General features: G+C 46.5%; 1 protein-coding gene across 2 annotated transcripts in view; it reads right to left on the bottom strand.

Annotated features, from left to right (window-relative positions):
- Positions 1-22,100, bottom strand: part of pot1 (protection of telomeres 1 homolog) — a 115,752-nt gene that overhangs the window by 76,947 nt on the left and 16,705 nt on the right. For both annotated transcript variants that reach the window (XM_055650256.1, XM_055650255.1), the window contains exons 2-5: positions 18,783-18,920; positions 13,099-13,171; positions 8,727-8,824; positions 7,497-7,607 (exon numbers count right to left, since the gene is read on the bottom strand). In XM_055650256.1, the coding sequence (XP_055506231.1) occupies positions 7,497-7,607; positions 8,727-8,824; positions 13,099-13,171; positions 18,783-18,905 (405 nt within the window). In that variant the 5' untranslated portion in view covers positions 18,906-18,920. The remainder of the gene's footprint in view (positions 1-7,496; positions 7,608-8,726; positions 8,825-13,098; positions 13,172-18,782; positions 18,921-22,100) is intronic.

The following is a 22,100-nucleotide window of genomic DNA, read 5'->3' on the forward strand; positions in this document are numbered from 1 at the left end:
TGCTGTCAATTTCATTACAACTTAATAAAGGAATGTAACGAGATTGTGTTTCTGCTTTGCCGCATTTTACAAATCTATTCTGATGAAATAAAGGGATTCCCAAGGAGGCAGCGCTGTAGTGCAGCCGGTAGAGTTGCTGCCTCACAGCGCCAGTGAACCAGGTTCAATCCTGACCTCTGTGTGCAGTTTGCAATTTTCTCCCTGTGACCGCACCCGTTTTCTCCGGCTTCCTCCCACATTCTAAAGACGTGCAGGTTTGTTGGTCTCTTGCAAACTACCCCCTGGTGTGTAGGGAGAATAGGCAAATGCAATGTTAGCATTCCTTTTGGGAGGACTTGATGGGATGTAATGCTGAGGCTTTATAAGGTGCTGGTCAGGCCACATTTGGAGCATTGTGAGCAGTTTTGCGTCCAAATATCTGAGGAAGGATGCGCTGGCGTTGGAGGGGGTCCAGAGGGGGTTTACAAGAATGATCCCGGGGGATGATCGGGTTAATGTATGAGGAGCGTTTAGAAACATTGAAAATAGGTGCAGGAGGAGGCCATTCGGCCCTTCGAGCCAGCACCACCATTCATTGTGATCATGGCTGATCGTCCCCTATCAATAACCCGTGCCTGCCTTCTCCCCATATCCCTTGACTCCATTAGCCCCTAGAGCTCTATCTAACTCCCTCTTAAATCCATCCAGTGATTTGGCCTCCACTGCCCTCTGTGGCAAGGAATTCCATAAATTCGCAACTCTCTGGGTGAAAAAGTTTTTTCTCACCTCAGTCTTAAATGACCTCCCCTTTATTCTAAGACGGTGGCCCCTGGTTCTGGACTCGCCCAACATTGGAAACATTTTTCCTGCATCTAGTTTGTCCAGTCCTTTTATAATTTTATATGTTTCTATAAGATTCCCCCTCATCCTTCTAAACTCCAGTGAATACAAGCCCAGTCTTTTCAATCTTTCCTCACGACTCTGGGCCTGTACGCGCTGGAGTTTAGAAGGATGAGGGGGGGCGAGGGGGCACTGCCACGCATAATCTCTATACTAAACAAAATAAAAAATGACTTTAAAAAAACAAAACAGAGAAACAAACTAATAGCTTAATGATTCAGGACCAGAAAATATTTGTGGGGACTGTCAATTTGTCAAATGAATTAATGAGAACGAGTGCCTGCAGCAAGCTCTTTATATTTAATAAATAACAGATATATAATTGGTTTCTGGTGGTGTTTATCTAAAGTGCAAGCAAGCTTCAGGCAAGTGCCGTGCAGCCCACAGTCACTTTACTTGTGCTGCAGATGACCCAGATAGGTCTACAGGCCTGAATCTCTATAATAGATCCTCCACTTCTCTAATGTTATAAAGGGGTCCATTTAAACAAGGGTTTACTGTAATGTGGCATTAATTAAGTTGACAAGTCTCAAATCTACTAGATAGTCACTGTATGCACGTAGCTAGCAGCTGACCCAATGAATAATCCGTCTTAGAGAGAGTCATAGAGACATACAGCGTGGAAAACAGGCCCTTCGGCCCAACTTGCCCACACCAACCACCATGTCCCATCTACACTACATTTGGCCCATATCCCTCTAAAACGACTCTATCCATGAACCTGTTTAAATGTTTCTTAACAGCCTGTCCCACTTGGGCGTTATTTGCGCGTCATTTACACGACATCATTTACGCGCATGGCGCGACGTGGTGACGTAGGTAGTGACGCCTGGTCTCGCACGGTGCCCCAGGATTTTATGATTCACAAAATCTTCACGCACCAAGATTCTCAATTGGTTCTCAATTCCCCTACCCTGGCCAAGAGACTCTGTGCGTCTACCCGATCTATTCCTCTCATGATTTTGTACACCCCTCATCCTTCTGCGCTCAATGGAATAAAGTCTTAGCCTGCTCAACCTCTCCCTACCTTGAAGTCCAGGCAACATCCTGGTAAATCTTCTCTGAATCCTTTCATGTTTGACATCTTTCCTATAACAAGGTGTCCAGAACTGAACACTATCCTGTAAATGTGGTCTCACCAACTTGTATAATTGTAACATGACCTCCCAACTTCTATACTTAGAAGTCTTCAAGTCATCTGAATGCTAATGAGACAGAGGCCAAACATTTGCAGTACTGATTCGATAATTGTATCTGATCAAGCTACTTTTCAGGGGGACTGTAGCAAAGACCACTTGGATTTTAAAAACCACAAGATATTGGAGCAGAATTAGGCCATTCGGCCCATTGAGTCTGCTCCGCCATTTGATCATGGCTGATCTATCTTTCCCTCTCAACCCCATTCTCCAGCCTTCTCCTCATAACCTTTGACATCCTTAGAAGGTCAGTCAAGATCAAAAATCAACTCGGTTGATCCATTTTAAACAGTTTTTAATGACGGAGGATGTTGCAACTTTGCAGTGTTTGGGGAATTCTGCTTTTATGCCCCACTTTGTACATGCCTAATTAAGCTAGTTCTTTGAAAACCAGGCATCGATTGGTACTTGAAGTTCCAAACGAACACTTCCTCTAAACACCCACACGGCCCCTGCAGTGATGAACTAATCACAGCGGTGCACCCATTTCCTTTGATGTTGCATTCTATGGCTTTAGAGTGAACTTTTTACACCATGTTAACACCTCGCCAACAGTCTTGTCCCTTCCTTCTTTGTATGTTAAATGTATGTTTTAGTGTTCTTTAACTTGTTTTATGTGGGGGAGTGGGAAAACTTTTTCTGATCTCTTACCTCGACGGAGATGCGATGTTTCCCCCGTATCATAACCTCCGTCCGCACTGTGGCCTGCGGCGAGGAGTTGGCGGCCTTCGCTGGGAATTGTCTTAGAGAGCTCCACCATGGGAGCTTGCGGACTTAATATCACGGAGCTCGCAGTCTCTGGCTAGAGGCCGACTTCGGGAACTCCAAGCCGCGGGGGCTTTGGCTGCCCCAACACGAGGGGTCCGATCGCCCCGACGCGGCTGGTTCGACTGCCGCAACCACGTGAGAATGAAAGAGGAAGATTAAACTTGATTGCCTTCCATGACAGCGAGGAGTGTGGGGAATCCACTGTGGTGGATGTTTATGGTGACTTTTACGCGGCTATATGTCTTGCTGCTTTTTTTATTTGTATGGCCGTATGGTAATTCGAATTTGACTGTACTTTAATTGGTACACGCGACAATAAACTGACCTCGAAACCCTGAAACTTTGAAACATTCAGCCAGCACTTTGGGTGCAACTGCAGTAAGAGGAAAGGTAGCTGCTTCACAGCTCCAGAGACTCAGGTTCAATCCTGGCACCAGCTCCTTCACTGTGAAGTTTGCCCATTTAGACATTAGGCATACAGAGCGGAAACAAGCACTTTGGCCCAACGAGCCCACGCTGACCAGCGATCACCCCGTACACTAGCACTATCCTACACACAATTTACAATCTCACTGAAGCCAGTTAACCTGCGATCCTGTACGTCTTTGGGGTGCGAGAGTAAACCGGAGCACCTGGAGAAAACCCATGCGGTCACGGGGAGAGCGTACAAACTCCGTATAGACAGCGCCTGTAGTCAGGAACGAACCCAGGTCTCTCCCGCTGCGCCACTGCACCGCCCATTGGCCGTGCTCTCTGTGACTGTGTGGGTTCCCTCCAGATGCTCAGGTTTTCCCTTACAGATTTAGATTTATTACTGGCAGGAGTATCGAGGTACAGTGAAAAGCATGGTTTTGCATGCTATCCAAACACATCAGATAACACTATACATCAACACAATCAAGGCAAACTCGTACAATAGACTTTACTCTAGACTTTAGAGATACAGCGTGGAAACCGGACCTTCAGCCCAACAAGTCCATGCCAACCAACGACCATTCCCGTACACTAGTTCTAACCTACACACTAGGAACAATTTACAATTTTTGCAGTGGGCCAATTAACCTACAAACCTGGAAGTCTTCAGGATGCATTGAGGAAACTGGAGCACCCGGAGAAAACCCACGTGAAGACCCACAGGGAGAACGTGCAAACTCCACACGATAGTTAGAGGAATGGGGAAGATACAGAGTGCTGAATAGTGTTCTCGGCACTGCAGCAAACTCCAACGTCCACAATGAGGTAGAGGTGAATCGGACAGTACCCTTGCTTGTGGAAGGACCGTTCATAAGCCTGATAACAGAGGGGAAGAAGCCGTTCCCCGAGTCTGGTGGCGCGCGCTTTCAAGCTTTCGTATCTTCTGCCGGACTGGAGCTGGGGGAGTGACCAGGGTGGGACAAGTCTCTGATTATGTTGGCTGCTTTTCCGAGGCAGCGTGATGTGTAGATGGTGTCAAAGGTGGGAAGTCTGGTCTGTGAGATGGACTGGGTTACATCTACAACTCTCCGCAATTTCCAGCGGTCTTCGGCAGAACTCTAAAATATTTTATGCAATAAAAAAAAGCTGCCCAACCCGTTGTGTTCCTCCAACACTTTGTGTTTTGTTAACAATGCCATTTTTAAACAAAATGCATTAAATTTGAGATGCAGTAACTAATTATGACTCCTGGGCAGAATGCTGGCTCAATGAAGTTATTATAGATTTCTGCATTAATTGTCCTACAAAATTGTATATATAAAAATTTTCAACGAGATTCTCTTGATCAGGAAACAGAACAAAAAGAAAGCTGGAAACACCTAGCCAGTCGACAGAGTGGAATCAGGCTCTTTGGCCCAATTTAGAAACATAGAAACATAGAAATTAGGTGCAGGAGTAGGCCATTCGGCCCTTCGAGCCTGCACCGCCATTCAATATGATCATGGCTGATCATCCAACTCAGTATCCCGTACCTGCCTTCTCTCCATACCCCCTGATCCCCTTAGCCACAAGGGCCACATCTAACTCCCTCTTAAATATAGCCAATGAACTGGCCTCAACTACCCTCTGTGGCAGAGAGGTCCAGAGATTCACCACTCTCTGTGTGAAAAAAGTTCTTCTCATCTCGGTTTTAGAGGATTTCCCCTTTATCCTTAAGCTGTGACCCCTTGTCCTGGACTTCCCCAACATCGGGAACAATCTTCCTGCATCTAGCCTGTCCAACCCATTAAGAATTTTGTAAGTTTCTATAAGATCCCCTCTCAATCTTCTAAATTCTAGAGAGTATAAACCAAGTCTATCCAGTCTTTCTTCATAAGACAGTCCTGACATCCCAGGAATCAGTCTGGTGAACCGTCTCTGCACTCCCTCTATGGCAATAATGTCCTTCCGCAGATTTGGAGACCAAAACTGTACGCAATACTCCAGGTGTGGTCTCACCAAGACCCTGTACAACTGCAGTAGAACCTCTCTGCTCCTATACTCAAATCCTTTTGCAATTTGTCCAGGCAGAGCAACATGCCCCATCTACTCTAGTCCCACCAGCCCGCGTTTGGCCCATATCCCTCTAAACCCATCCCATCCATGTACCCGTCTAAGTGTTTCGTAAAAGTTGTGAAAGTCCCAGCCTCAGCTACCTCCTCTGGCAGCTCGTTCCATAAACCCACCACCCTTTGCATGGAAAAAGTTACCCCCTCAGGTTCCTGCTAAATCTCTCCTCCCTTACCTTAAATCTATGTCCTCTGGTTCTCGATTCGCCTACCCTGGGCCAAAGCCTCTGTGCATTTACCCGATATATTAATCTCATCATTTTTTACACTTACAAAAGATCGCCTCTAATCCTCCTATGCACCAAGGAATAATGTGCTAGCCTGCTCAGCCTGCTCCATATAGCTCAGGCCCTCAGGTCCCAGCAACATCCTTGTAGATCTTCTCTGGACACTTTCCAGTTGAGTCGAGTTTATTGCCACATGTACCGAGGTACAGGGAAAAGCTTTTCCAGCGTGCTAACCAGTCAGCAGAAAGGCATTTTGGATAAATTACCTGAAATATTATTGGGTATAATTGTCTCGTGTCCTTGTGGTTGAAAAGTGATCTTCACTTTCAATTACACTCTGGCATGTCTTTGACAAAGATCAGTGCACAGAATTGAATATTCTTCCCACAGCAGTCTCTGGGCTCAGATGCCGCCATCTGCTGTCGATCCTGATGACTGCAAGCTGGACTGGCACAGCTCAGCCCAGCTCAACTCAACCTTGCTAAAGGAGGAATTTTTGCAGCACCACAAATAACGGGTCAGATGAACAAAGATAAGATCTTGATTGAGCCTCCCATCAAAAGTGTTCTCCAATCCCAGGGGCCACTTCAATGGCAAGGGTGCCAAGCAAAATATGTGCAGACACTACGATACAAAGCAAATTAAGAAGGGTCTCGACTCGAAACATCACCTATTCCTTCGTTCCATAGATGCTGCCTCACCCGCTGAGTTTCTCCAGCATTTTTGTCAACCTTCAAATTAATGCAAGTTCATAAGGTCATAGGTTATAGGAGCAGAATTAGGCCATTCGGCCCATCAAGTCTACTGCACCATTCAATCATAGCAGATCTACCTTTCCCTCTCAACCCCATTCTCCTGCCTTCTCCCCCTAACCCCTGACACCCGTACTAATCTAGAATCGACGCATCTAGCTCTGCCTTCAAAATATTAATTGACTTGGCCTCCACTGCCTTCTGTGGCAATGAATTCCACAGATTCATCACCCTCTGATAAAAACATTCCTCCTCATCTTCTTCCCAAAGGAACGTCTTTTAATTCTGAGGTGATGATCTCTAGTCTTAAACTAGTGGAAACATCCTCTCCACATCCACTATTCGGTAAGTTATCCAGGCCTCTCACTATATGTATATTGCACAGTTCTTCTTTTGTATATACTTTTTAACTAATTTAAAAAGAAAATTAAGTCTCATCTCTTTCTGCTTGATGAAATGGCAAAAGAGTACTCTGAACTTTCTTTTATCAAGTAAAACATAAAACGCTGGAAGCATGACAGCATTTAAAAAACACTTGGAGAGATGCAGGTCCCATTTACCCATGTCTGGCCCATAGGCATACAGCACAGAAACATGCACTTCAGCACAATGAGTCCTGGGAGATGGACACAAAACTGGAGTAACTCAGCAGGTGATGTTTCGGGTCGAGACTTTTCTTCGTACTGAGAGTCAGGGGAGAGGGAAACTAGAGGTATGAAAAGGTTCAGAACAATGTCAGAGGCATACTGTGCTGAATGTCATAGAATCATACGGTTCAGCCCTGAAGGACCTGCTTCTGTGCTGTACGCGTGATTATGGGTCATGCATGTGGTGTGTATGTGTCATGTATGTGTTGTATGAGCGATATAGACCATGGTTGTGTTGTATGAGAGATATGTCATGCATGTCCCTTGCGAGACATGGGTCATGTGCTGTATGAGATATATGGGTGGTGTATGTGCTGTATGAGTGATATGGGTCATGTATGTGCCTTGATAGATATGGGTCATGTATGTCCGGGATGAGAGATATGAACTATCTTGTATAATATCAGCTGCAAGAACACCTTGGTATTCCCAACACATTTTTGCCAATATTCCCAACTGTCTCAACCTAACAAGTACACACACGCCTGAACGTAGCTCGACTTACAAAGACCGTGGCTCCTTCCTCATCGGAGAGTTCAAGCTGGAAAGCGTGCCGTCCATCCTTGCTGGCACTCGGGGACTTGCTGGCTTGGAAATTCGTGAGCACCACCGTGTCCTGCGGAGACAAGAGGAGAGAAACAAAAGACTCAGTTAGAAACTAGAGAACGAAGAGGTAGTTTGTTTGACACAAGTCACATTAAGTCATCTTAAATGTAGTCCAAACACTGGAGGAATCCCTTTAGCCAGAGGGTGGTGAATCTGTGGAATTTATTGCCACAGACGGCTGTGGAGGCTTAGACATTAGGTATTTTTAAAGCGGGGATTGAAGGTTAGTTCCTTGACTCATAAGGGTTATGGTGAGAAGGCATGAGAAGGGGGCTGGGTCAGGTTAGCATGCAACAAAAAGTATTTCGCTGTTTCTCGGTACACGTGACAATAAACTAAACTGAATTGAGAAGGACAGGTAGATCAGCCACGATTGAATGGCGGAATAGGCTTAAGTCTGAAGAAGAGTCTCAACCCGAAATGTCACCCGTTCCTTCTCTCCAGTGTTTTGTATCTACCTGCGGAATAGACTTGATGTTCAATTCAATTTCTGCAAAAAATTTTAAACACCTGCTTTCACTTTTTTATTATGTATTGTGAGTAGATTGATGATTAAAAAAAAAAGATTTTAATCCATTTTAGAATAAGGCTGTAACGTCACAAAATGTGGAAAAAGTGAAGGGATCTGAATACTTTATGAATGCACTGTAGCTTAGTTTAGTTTAGAGGTACAGCACGGATACAGGCCCTTCGGCCCACTGAGTCCACGCCGACCAGCGATCCCCGCACATTAACACAATCCTACACAGGCTAGGGGCAATTTTACATTCATTACACCAAGTCAATTAACCTACAAACCGGTGTAGGAAAGAACTGCAGATGCTGGTTTAAATCGAGGATAGACACCACAAAGTACTGGAGTAACTCAGCGGGCCAGGCAGCATCACTGGAGAGAAGGAATGGGTGACGTTTCGGGTCGAGACCCTTCTCCAGACCTACAAACCTGTACGTGTTTGGAGTGTGGGAGGAAACCGAAGATCTCAGAGAAAATCCACGCGACTACGGTACAGACAGCGCCCACAGTCAGGTTCGCACCCGGGTCGCCAGCGCTGAAAGTGCTGTAAGGCAGCAACTCCACCACTCCTCCACCATTCTACCCCGGCTATAAACGCTTCATTGACGTGCTTACCCCTTGTTTTAGAATGCTCTCACAGTCGTCCACCAACTTCCCAAATATAAAGGTGTTGATTGATGCTTGGTTGGATGTCGAAGGCTGTGTGGTCGATTCTAAGACAAACGGAAAATTACAGCAGTGTTATATCACGACAAGTATTTGAACGTTCAGAATTCCACAAAAAACAAACGTATATCGATCACCCACTGCCACCATTATGTTCAATTACATTTCTGTAAATACATTTATAAAATCCATGCGTGTAGGAAGGAAGTGAAGCTGCTGGCCTACACCAGAGATAGAGACACATGGGTGGCACGGTGGCACAGCAGTAGAGTTCCCACAGATCCTGGTTCGATCCTGACCACGGGTGCTGTCTGTATGGAGTTTGTACATTCTCCCCGTGGGTATTCCCCCGAGACCTCCGGTTTCCTCCCGCATTCCAAAGATGTACAGGTTTGTAGGTTAATTGGCTCCGGTTAAAGTTGTAAATTGTCCCAAGCGTGTGTAGGAATGTGTTAGCGTGCAGATATCGCTGGTCAGCGCGGACTCGGTGGGCCGAAGAGCCTGTTTATGCGCTGCATCTCTAAACTAAACTAAAGCGCTCCAAGAAGCCAAGCGAATGGTCCTCATGTGGCCTACAGCGGAGGAGGAGCAGTGGAGGACATCACTTCTACGGTTGGCCAGGCCGAGCCTGCAACGCCGCCAGGACAACAGACATTTATGGTCAGGTCAAGATCCCTGCGCTTACAGCAACTGGGACTTGAAAATGGCACCAAACTGGTGACTGGATGCTGTCTCAATGTACTCCTGCTATAGAGTGATTTCACGAAAGGTCGCTGGGTCATAGGTCTTCATGCACGGAGCCGCAAAATCCAACTGGGGTACAAACGTCACTAAGTTGTTGGCTGTGCAGATATAAAGATAGAAAATATCGAGAATTATCGCGTTTGCTCGCTGCATTTCATCAAAACATCAATAATCACTTCCTAAATCTTTAGAACTCTAAAGCAGGATAACTGTGCCTCACGGTCACCCCGACTTGCAGTTATTTATAGCGCAAAAACTAACCGTTTTCGCGGTTTTTAACAGGTTTGAAAGTACGCGTTTCTAGCATTAATAACATGTACTGGAAGTGACGTTTGTACCCCAGTTGGATTTTGCGGCTCCGTGCGTGAAGACCTATGACCCAGTGACCTTTCGTGAAATCACCCTATACACTTGTACTATATCTGAGATGCTTATCCAACGTATCTAAGTGCTTATGTATAGTGATACTTGTACTGAACTGTAGCCAAATATGAATTTCACTGTACCTCAGTACAGGTGACAAATAAAGTACAAAAAAAGCTAAAAGGTTGGAGTAACATAACCTATCCGCACCAAAGATGCTTTTCACGGTTGGATTCCCGATGCCTCTGGATGCAGCTTGACTGTCAACCTCTAATAAGTTACATTTAAAACAAAAAAGTTTCACTTCAAAATAAGCTGAATAACAAGCGACCAACACGTTTTTTCCTCAACATTGTCACAACATCAAAAATCTCACATGGACTGGTTCTACAAAAGGCGTGATGTTTCCATGCTCACCACCAGGCTGTAAAAACACCCCCCATACACATGGCCAATGCGTTAGGATTCTAGGCTATGAATGAATCTGTAAAGAATTTAGATCGCAAGTTCATCAACACTTTTGGGCTGCACTTATATCTGCTAAGTGTTTACAATGTGAAATAATAGAATCAAACATAATCAGAAACATTAATCAGATTCTATTTACTCAGAATTGTTTCGCCCCGAAACGTTGCCTATTTCCTTCGCTCCATAGATGCTGCTGCACCCGCTGACTTTCTCCAGCACTTTTGTCTACCTTGTATTTACTGACATCTATCTGAAGGTCTGTCTTTACTTCAGACTTTAGATATACAGCACGGAAACAGAGTTTAAGAAGGAACTGCAGATGCTGGAAAATCGAAGGTACACAAACTCTTCTGTAGAAACCCTTCTGAAGAAAGGCACACAAACCTTCTGAAGAAGGGTTTCGGCCGAAACGTTGCCTATTTCCTTTGCTCCATAGAGGCTGCTGCACCCGCTGAGTTTCTCCAGCTTTTTTGTGTACCAGCACAGAAACAGGCCCTTCGGCCACCGAGTCCGTGCAGACCAACTGTCACCCGTACACGAGCACTATCCTACACATTGGGGACAATTTGTACTGAAGCCCATTGACATACAAACCTGTACGTCTTTGGAGTGTCTGAAGAACCCGGAGCAGCCGGTGGAAACCCACGCGGTCACAGGGAGAACGTACAAACTCCATACAGACAGCGCCCACAGTCAGGATCGAACCTGGGTCTCCAGTGCTGCGAGGCAGCAACTTAAGCGCTGTGCAACTGTGCTGCCCATGTGGTAATAATAATAATAATTAAATATTAGCTGCAGAAAGGAAAAGTAAAGGAGTCTAGACGATGCAGTCAGACCTCAATAGAAAAAGATTGCAGCTGAACACAATAGTATTTCTCTGGACAACTTTTGTGAACAGCTCTTCTCAAAATTGCATGGCGTTGATTCAGGAGAGAGCGGAGTGCTCCTAAATCACAGGAGAGGCACCCCAGGATGTACAATGGTGACCTATTCCAACTGACTGAAAGAGCTACAATGTCTACTCAAGACGAGTTAAGATCTGGCTCTCAGCAACAAATGGGACATGTCGGAGGGTCTGCCCAAACAAACTAGATCAGACCAAAAGAGAAATAGTGCTTGAGGAACTCAGCGGGTCAGGCAGCATCTGGGGAGGGAATGAACAGGAGACAACGTTTTTGTTCGGGACCCTTCTTCAGACGGAGTGGAGTAGGGGGTTGGGGGAGAAAGCTGGAAGAGAGTGGTGGGGCTTGGACGAAGCCTGGCAAGTTGATAGGTGGATACAACAGGTGGGGAGGGGGTTTAGATTGGTTGGTTGGTGGAGGAAGTGACAAAGGCTGGAGATGAAAAGGAGACAAATGGAATGAAGAGGAGAAATGTAAAGTCGGGAGAGGGATATGGGGGTGTGAAGTGAAAAAGGGCGGAGATAAAAGGCAAATGGAGAACAGAGTTGGGAGAGCATATATGAGGAGTCCATGCCTAAAAAACTGCTTACATCGTCAAGTCATGTCGAGTGATATCAAGGAACAAATCGAGTCATATCAAGAAACACAAGTTGAAAAAAATTTGATTGATTTACCATTTTTTCCCCCCCATTAAGTTCAATGAGAGCAAATGTTATTCTGCACCACACATCTCAGTGTAGTGATTTGTGAATTCAGTAAGGATGAATTTCTATTACCTGTGGGGCTGTAGTGTGGGATTACCTGGATATGATTAATTAATCGAGGGCGCGTGAATCAAGAATTATTTTAAAAAACTGTATTCCATGGGAGCGAATTTTATTCTGCACTGCACATCTTTGAGGAGAGATTTGTGAATGCAGTGAAAAACTGGTGCATAGAAGTCAACATGTGATGCTGGCTCTTATGACCAAAGCTAAACCTGCAACTTTTCTCACTGATAAGAAAAAAAAAAATCTTTAAAAAGCAGCAAAGGAACTCGGTGTTCATGCACATAAATAACTAAACCCTGGCGCACACGCACAAACAGAAAAAGAATAGGGGATCTGGTTCTGATCTCAAGGGAGGACACAAAGTGCTGGAGTAACTCATTGGATCAGGCAGCATCTTCAGAGAACTAGGAGAGGTGACCTTTCGGGCTGGGACCCTTCTTCCTTATATTTACTTCAGTTTGGAGACACAGCGCGGAAACAGGTGAGTCCGCGCCGACCAGCGATCCCTGTACACTATTGTCCGACACAATAGGGACAAATTATGCATTTCGTTGTCTCTGTACTGTACACTGACAATGACAATTAAAATTGAATCTGAATCTGATCTGAATCTGAAATTATTACCGAAGCCAAGTAAGCCGTAAAAGCCTGCACGTCTTTGGAGTGCGGGGGGAAACCGGAGCACCCGGGGAAAACCCACAGGGAGAACATACAAACTCTGTACGGAGAGCACCCGTAGGCAGGATCGAGCCTGGGTCTCTGACGCTGTAAGGCAGCAAATCTACCGCTGCGCCACCATGCAGCTATATCAAGGACGATGTTTCCGAATATGTGTGTGTGCGTGTATTAAATCATAATTTTATTTTTAAATCAGCCTGCATCATAAAAGGCAGAATCAGGCAGCAACATACTCCCTGCTTAAAATGGCAGCAATTTTAAGTTGCCATAGTACCAATATAATGATACCAATTTTTGCTCAAATTCATGATACGTAAAGTGAGGTATACAGTCCATTTAAACAATCCATGTTTCATTCTAAATTACAATCTGTTCATTAAATCAAGAGCAGCTTACCTTCCAAAACTATTTTCAATACTTTTTCTCCTGTTCCAAGTTCGTGAGGTGGATACTTCATCAAAATAGTTCCCTAGAAATCAGAAAGGTACAATCCCAATTAAACAACGGTCACTGCCTTCTTGCATATGGGTTTCAAGATCCTTTGGTTAAACATTCGTCCCTGCTCGGGGCTTGTTCATAAGTTCTAGGAGCAGAATTAGGCCATTTGGCCCATCAAGTCTACTCCGCCATTTAATTGTGGCTGATCTATCTCTCCCTCTCAACTCCATTCTCCTACCTTCTCCCCCTAACCCTTGACACACTTACCCATCCAGATGGCACAGTGGCGTGGCGGTAGAGCTTACAGCGCCAGAGACCTGGGTTTGATCCTGACTACAGGTCTGTACGGAGTTTGTACGTTCTCCCTGTGACCTGCGTGGGTTTTCTCCAAGATCTTTGGTTTCCTCCCACACTCCAAATACGTACAGGTTTGTGGGTTAATTAGCTAGGTTATAAATGTAAAATTATCCCCAGTGTGGGTACACAGGGTAGTGTTAATCTGCTGGGATCGCTGGTCGGCAAGGACTCGATGGGCCGAAGGGCCCATTTCCGTGCTGTATCTCCAAACTAAACTATCAAGAAACATCCCAGTTGGGTCACTGCAGAAAATGACACATCCGATGACTGGAGCAAAGCAAGTTATGATGAGCTGTACACCACACACCCAGATGTTGACCATACATCATTTAAGTACTTTATCACTGTCACGTGTACCGAGGTACGGTGAAAAGCTTTTTCGCCGAGTCGACCAGAAGCTGAAGCAATTGGCCGCCCTGCTCTGAATGGACGTTGTCAAGCTGGAAAGAGTGCAGAGAAGATTTACAAGGACATGTTGCCAGGATGTGAGGTCCTGGGCTATCGGGAGAGGTAGGGCAGGCTACACTATCTATTCCTCACATGATGTTGTACACCTCTACAAGAATACCCCTCATCCTCCTGCGCTCCAAGGAAAAAAGTCCTCGCCTGCTCAACCTCTGCTTATAGCTCAGGCCCTCAAGTCCTGGCAATATCACCTTAAATCTTAATCACTATTAATTCTCCTGGATTCAAGTGGGAACAGGAGAGAGAGAGCGAGAGAGAGCGAGAGAGAGCGAGAGAGAGGTTGACAATAAGGTTTTAAAAAAAAAACATATTTTTTTTAAAGTAAAAACCTTTTACTCCCTGCAGCCTTTGATGGACATTTCATTTAAGTGGGCTTCTCATGGCTCAAAATGAGAGCCTGTTTCAAAGCCCCATAGTTTCTCCTTCCATAAGTACTTGATCATCTCCTTAATCCACTCACCAGAACACAAACAAAGCAGGCATGGTGGCGCAGCGGTAGAGAGGGAGAACTCTTGAATTACCTCATACAGTGGGACAGGCCCTTTAAAGAAGCTGCAAGCAGGCAATGTAATTCCCCATCCTAGTTCTCAGGCTAGTTTCACTGTCCTCCTGATTAATTTTACCGACATTGTACTGATTGTATGCCTCGCTGTCACCTTCCCCAGAGCTAACAGTGTACCATTCTACATTTCCTTGATCATCATCAGCTTTGATCTGTCTTTCACACACCTTACCCTTCCATATCTCTATGTCTCCCTCTCCCCCGACTCTGTCTGAACAAGGGTCTCGACCCAAAACGTCACCTATTCATTCCTTCTCTCCAGAGACGCTGCCTGTGCCGCTGAGCTACCCCAGCAGTTTATGTCCATCTTGGATGACTGAACCTAGAGCCATTTGTCCATCACGAAGAAAATCCACTACAGGTGCACAACCTTTTATCCGAAGATCCAAATAACGAAAACCTCCGAATAGCGACATTTTTTCAGTCCTTGAAAAAAGGTCCTTGAAAACGTTCACCGAGGGCGGCCCGCAGAGGTGACAGCGGAACCTCCGGTCGGTCCTCGAAGAAAGGGGAACTAAATCCCCATTCATAAAAGAGAAGGTGAGGGTATATTGCGCGGGAGGGTTAATAATTGACAATATGCTGCTGTCTGCCCGCTGAGTTTAAAAGTTCCAACGGTAGACACGATACACAGTGAGTCTTGCGTGGGAATTTTTTAACTCAGCGGGTAGGCAGCAGCAGATTGTCGCTCCCTTCAGTTTCACCCCACCTACACCCCTCTGCTTCCCGGCCATGTGTGTGACCCCTTCCCTCCCCTCTCCAGCTCCCCGCTCATTGCACTGGCGTGGGGGCTTTGCACTGTCTTCACGTCGGCAATGCCAGTCACCGGAGACTTCAGGACCAACGGGACACCGACCCCCAGGCCCACTGCAAGCACGGAGAACCCAGAGACCCACAGCCAGCAGCAGCCCAGCCCCGCTCCAACTCCAGAGGAAAACTGCAAACTAGCGGGAGACATCGGGACCACCAGAAGCCGCTCCCCGATGGGCCGCTACGGCGACAAGTGGCAGTTCGCCCACAGCCCGAGCTGCGCCCTCTCATCGGGACACCGACCCCCAGGCCCACTGCAAGCACGGAGATCCCAGATCAGCAACTCCAGCCCAGCCCCGCTCCAACTCCAGAGGGGCAGCTGCTGCTGGCGTGCAAGGTGCGTCTTGTTCTCGGGCTGTGGGCGAACTGCCACTTGTCGCCGTAGCGGCCCATCGGGGAGCGGATTCCTCTGGAGTTGGGGGGGAGGGGGAGGGGGGTATTGTGCTGTTTGATCGCCCCCTATAATCCCAGGGACAGGGAGACAGGACGTTCACCGAGGGCGGCCCGCAGAGGTGACAGCGGAACCTCCGGTCGGTCCTCGACGAAAGGGGAACTAAATCCCCATTCATAAAAGAGGTGAGGGTACATTGCGCGGGAGAGTAGGAATCCCAAGACAAAGTTGAGTGAGCGTTCACCGATGGTGGCCCGCAGAGGTGACAGCGGAACCTCGGGTCGGTCCTGGAAGAAAGGGGAACTAATTCACCTTCATAAAAGAGAAGTGGAGGGTATATTGCCCGGGAGGGTATATCGCCTACCTGGAAGAAACCAGACATTTTTGGCGCCTCTGCTGCACACGGATATAAGAGTGTGAAAATGTCGCCTTAAGCCGCCTTAGGGCATGTAGCCCCGCTAGGGTGACATGAGTGCGGGAGGTGATTCAATGCTGAGGTCACATTTACAAATTCAGGAATTCATTCAACACACTGCATTTCATACAGACATTTATTCTGCAAGAAAAAACTCCATTGAAGACTGAAACTCGCGACCGAGGAACTGCCGGGATCAAGGCGCAAACTCGCGACCTTGCGGATATGAGCCGGGCACTCTACCACCGAGCCAGCCATTAAAATCTACGCTAAAAAATTTCCATTCCGAAAACCGACAAATTCCAAATTACGAAAAGTGTCTGGTCCCAAGGCTGTCGGATAAAAGGTTGTGCACCTGTAATACGATACTTTGAAAGCACAGTGACGTTAGAACCTTCTCCAAATGTTGCCGCTCATAATAAAATCCCTCTTCACCTGCACGGACTACTCTGGATGAAGTAAATCTGCAAACAACCCCAAGGGGATAGGTGACATTCTACAATTAAGTCAGCACCCTGGCTTGGAACAGTTACATACCTCCATAGGAACAGAATTAGGCCATTCGGCCCATCAGGTCTACTCTGCCATACAACTCCCGACACCTGCAGTAATCAAGAATCTATCTATCTGTGCCTTGAAATTATTCACAGACTTGGCCTGCACGGCCCTCTATATTACAACACATCAATCTCCAACAGTAGTAGAATGTAAAACATTCAGTCCAACGATTAAACTGATATAAACTCAATCACAGCACTGGCACACTGACAGCCGGAACATATTCAGTCTGTTGCTGGCAAACCAACTCAAACTCAGACCAGAGAATTTTCTCTCAAACATAAATCTATGTTTTGTCTAGCATGCATGCATGTTGCTTGCATTGGAGGTCTGCACAATGACACTCATTTTAAGCCTTAGACACTACCGTTCTTCCAACTGTACAGAGGCACGGAGAATGTATTCAATTGGAAAAATCCCCACCAGCAAGTCCTTGGTAAAATGGCAAAAATCCTGCTTCAGGGTTTCTGAGTGAGTTTCTCCCCTTCTCCCTCTCCTCTCTCCAGAGGACGCGCTGGCAACCACCCAATGGCTTCTTGGCAACCTAAATACTTGCCAACTAAAAAAAAATGTTCCCTGTTACATCGGATTTTCGTCATATGGACATCATTAACGAGACAACATTTAGACTTTAGAGATACAGCATGGAAACAGGCCCTTCAGCCCACACCGACCAGCGATCACCCCGTACACTAGCACTATCCTACACACACACTAGGGACAATTTACAGTTTTTTATCCAAAGCCAATTAACCTACAAACCTGCTGTCTTTTTGGTGTGGGAGGAAACCGGAGCGTCCAGAGAAAAACCACGCGGTCACGGGGAGAACGTGCAAACTCCGTACGGACAGCACCCGTAGTCAGGATCGAACCCGGGTCGCTGGGGCCGAATCCAGACTGCACACTTCTCATGACATTTCAGCCAAACTAACCGAATGTGGAAGATCGACTAAATGAATCCAAAAGTGGTGCCCACTGCATCAAGGATTCGGAACAAGACCACATTCAATGGTAGAAACAAGGAACTGCAGATGCTGGTTTATAATTTTAAAAAGACACAAAGTGCTGGAGTATCTCAGCAGGTCAGACAGCATCTCTGGAAAACATGGAAAGGTGAGGTTTTGGGTCGGGTCTCTTCAGCATTAAATAGTGTTGCATATCTGAGGAACTTTATCCGTTCAAAGCCAATAAAAGACAACATAAATCTCAGTCTCCAAGATCCATAAACAGCTGCTGTTCATTCCAAAATTCCAATAACAGCCACACATGAACATTGGATTCACATGGGACACAGCAAATAGAACAGCACAGGAACAGACCCTTCGGCCCATCGTGCTAATCTTATCTGCCTGCACATGATCCATATCCCTCCATTCCCTACACATCCATGTGCCTATCCAAAAACCTCTTAAATGCCACTACTCATATCTGCCTCCACCACCACCCAGGCACCCACTACTTTGTGAAAAAAACTTGCGCCAGTCAGATTTAAACTTTGCCCTTCTCACTTTAAATCTATGTCCTCTATCTTGATCTTATAGAGGTGTATAAAATCATGAGAGGAATAGATCGGGTGGGGTCTCTTGCCCAGAGTGGGGGGAATCGAGGACCAGAGGACATAGGTTTAAGGTGAAGGGGAAACGATTTAATAGGAATCTGAGGGGTAACTTTTTCCATACAAAGGGTGGTGGGTGTATGGAACGAGCTGCCAGAGGAGGTGGTTGAAGCAAGTACTATTGCAATGTTTTTGAGAAACAGTTGGACAGGTACATGGATAGGACAGGTTTGGAGGGATATGGACAAATGCAGGCTAGTGGGACTAGTGTAGCTGGGTCATGTTGGCCGGTGTGGGCAAGTTGGGCATAAGGGCCCGTTTCCACACTGTATCTCTCTATGACTCTAGTCTTTGATATTTCCACCCTGGGGGACAAAAAGCACTCTGACTGTCTATCATGTCTATCCCTCCCACAATTGTATATACCTCTATCAGGAGGCGCAAGGAAATTTGAAAGGTTAAGTGTGACAAAACGAGTTAGCCTGAACGATGCAAGTAAGACTCGGAGGTGCACATGGATGGGTCTTACCTTAATATATTTGTTGATGGGCGCAGACTCCAGCTGTAGTTTATCATACTCAATCCACTCGCCACATCCAGACATCTGTGTCTCCACCGGGCCATCAGCGTCTCGGAGCTGCTGCAGCGGCATGCCTGCCTCGAATGGCTAAAGTGGAAACCAAAATGACATTCAGTCGAGAATCCCCAGCTGAAACATAGAAAATAGCTGCAGGAGTAGGCCATTCGGCCCTTCGAACCAGCACCGCCATTCAATAGGATCATGGCTGATCTTCCACAATCAGTACCCCATTCCCACTTTCTCTCCATATCCCTTGATTCCATTAACCCCAAGAGCTGTATCTAACTCGCTCTTGAAAACATCCAGTGAATTGGCCTCCACTGCCTTCTGTGGTAGAGAATTCCACCATTCCTTAAAAAAAAAAGGTGGGTTCAGTAAAGATAAACATTAGCTGTCATATAAACAAACATAGGCTATAAAAAGGACGGGGCGCAATGGCACGTGTGAAGAAGGGTCTCGACCCGAAACTTCACCCATTCCTTCTCTCCAAAGATGCTGCCTGTCCCGCTGAGTTACTCCAGCTTTTTGTGTCTATCTTTGGCATAATGGTAGAGTTGCTACCTTAGGGGGCACACGGTGGCGCAGCGGTAGAGTTGCCGCCTTACAGCTCTAGAGACCCAGGGTCGATCCTGACTACGGCCGCAGTCTGTACGGACATTGTACGTTCTACCCGTGATCACGTGGGTTTTCTCTGGGTTCTCCGGTTTCCTCCCACACTCCAAAAGGCGTGCAAAAACCTACAAACTCACACGCACGTGGGATGCGAGAGGAAAACAGAGCACCCGGAGAAAACCCACATGGTCACAGGGAGGGCGTGCAAACTCCACACGGACAGCGCCAGTAGTCAGGATCAATCCAGAGTCTCTACCAGCTGCGCCACTGTGGTTAATAATCCATTGCTAGCCAAAGGCACAAAAAGCTGTAACTTTGATCACAGCATGAGAGAGGGCAGGTTTGTAACGAGTGCAGCCGGCTTTGCAGAAGCTGTGCTTTAAATCAGTGGAAGCCAGTTGGCAGATGAAACCCTGAACGACTGCACATCTCTCAACAAGCCTTCCAACTCCCCATCATCCACACACTCAGCGAAGGCAGAATAAACCCCGGTACTTCATCTAAAAATAGCACGAATCACACTCCTGGGCATCTTCCAAGCTGCAAAGAAACAGGTTGAAACTACCTGGCAGCACATCTTCATAATATAAATGGAGAGGAGCAAGGAAACAAAAAAAAAAAACTGGAAACAGAAGCTTAATGGCACAGAATGCCCCTGGGCCTGTGTCAGCCTCCTCGCATAGAACATCGACAACAACACAGTTACAAGCCTGTTAGACCACGTCTCTGCCAACTTCCCTCAGTCTGCCTTGGCCTACGCCATCTCCCAGTTGCCAAACACTAACTCCCCTTCCCATACTGACGTCTTTTTGAGTCTCATTGTCTGCAACACATTTTTACGTTGCCCACAGCTGATTACGGCCTGCCTCCATTTTCATCGTTACTTTTTTGCATATCGTTCATTTATTTGGTCTGTGTCACCATTTATATCTCTCGTTTCCATTTCCCCCCCCCCCCCCGACCCGCAGTCTGAAGAAGTGTCTCGACCCGAAAGGTCACCTATTCCTTTTCTCCAGAGATGCTGCCTGTCCCCCTGGAGTTACTCCAGCTCTCTGCCACACTGACCTTTCTGTCCTGGGCCTCCTCCACTGACAGAGTGAGGCCACACTCAAATTGGAGGAGCAGCACCTCATATTTCGCTTGGGCAGCTTACACCCCAGCGGTATGAATATTGTTTTCTCTAACTTCAAGTACCCCTTGCATCCTCTCTCTCTCCGTCCCACCCCCACCTTAGTCATCCTTCGCGTTTCACTGTTGTCCTGTTGAGATTCACTGTTTGAATAACTCGTTACCATATAGCCCATAGCCAACAATAAAACATTGTGGGCAACACCTTGATCATTGTTATTTTGTGCATATATATCTTTCATTCATTTATTCTATATCTCTCGTTTCTCTTTCCCTTGACTCTCCGTCTGAAGAAGGGTCTCGTCCCGAAAAGTCACCTATTGCTTTTCTCCAGAGATGCTGCCTGACCCGTTGAGTTTTTTAGTGCCAAGTTAAATAATCTGCACGTAATCCATATCCCTCCATTCACTATCTATCCATGTGCCTATCTAAAAGCCTCTTAAATGCCAAGACTATATCGGCCTCCAACACCGACCATGGTAGCAGGTTACAGGTTCCCACCAATCTCCAGGACCGCAAGAAATCGCAGAGGATTGTGGACCATCACACAAACCAACCTCCCTTCCATTGACTACATTTCACGCTGCCTCGGCAAGGCCAGCAGCATAATCAAGGACCAATCTCACCCCGGCCACTCCCTTTTCTCCCAGGGAAGAGGTACAGAAGTGTGAAAACGCACACCTCCAGATTCAGGGACAGTTTCTTCCCAGCTGTTATAAGGCAACTGAGCCATTCTATCACCAACTAGAAAGCAGTCCTGAGCTACTATCCACCCCATTGGAGATGGGATCTCATTGAAACCTACAGAATGGTTTCATAAGGATAAGGGGGAAATCCTTTAAAACCGAGAGGTGAACTTTTTTCACACAGAGAGTGGTGAATCTCTGGAACTCTCTGCCACAGAGGATAGTTGAGGCCAGTTCATTGGCTATATTTAAGAGGGAGTTAGATGTGGCCCTTGTGGCCAAGGGGATCAGAGGGTATGGAGAGAAGGCAGGTACGGGATACTGAGTTGGATGATCAGCCATGATCATATTAAATGGCGGTGCAGGCTCGAAGGGCCGAATGGCCTACTCCTGCACCTAATTTCTATGTTTCTATGTTTCTAGAATACTGAAAAGCCTCGACAGACTGGATGCTTCGAATAATGGGCGAGCCTAGGACCAGCGGGCGCAGCCTCAGAATAAAAGGATGCCCCTTTAGAATGGAGAATGGGAGGAATTTCTTCAGAGGGAGGTGAATCTGTGGAATTCATTGCCATTGGCGGCTGTGGTGGCCTAGTCATTGGGTCTTTTTAAGGCGGAGATTGATAGGTTCTTGATTAATACGGGTGTCAGGGGCTATGGGGAAAATTTTAAACTGAGATTGATAGCTCTTGCTCAGTAAGAGCATGAAAGGTTAAGGGGAGAAGGCAGGAGAATGGGGTTGAGGGGGAAATAGATTGGCCGTGATCAAGTGGTGGAGCAGACTTGATGGGGCCAAATGGGCTAATTCTGCTCCTGTGCCTTATGGTGTACTTGAGCTTTG

Source organism: Leucoraja erinacea, chromosome 19, assembly GCF_028641065.1.
Source record: "Leucoraja erinacea ecotype New England chromosome 19, Leri_hhj_1, whole genome shotgun sequence".
NCBI lineage: Eukaryota > Metazoa > Chordata > Chondrichthyes > Rajiformes > Rajidae > Leucoraja > Leucoraja erinaceus.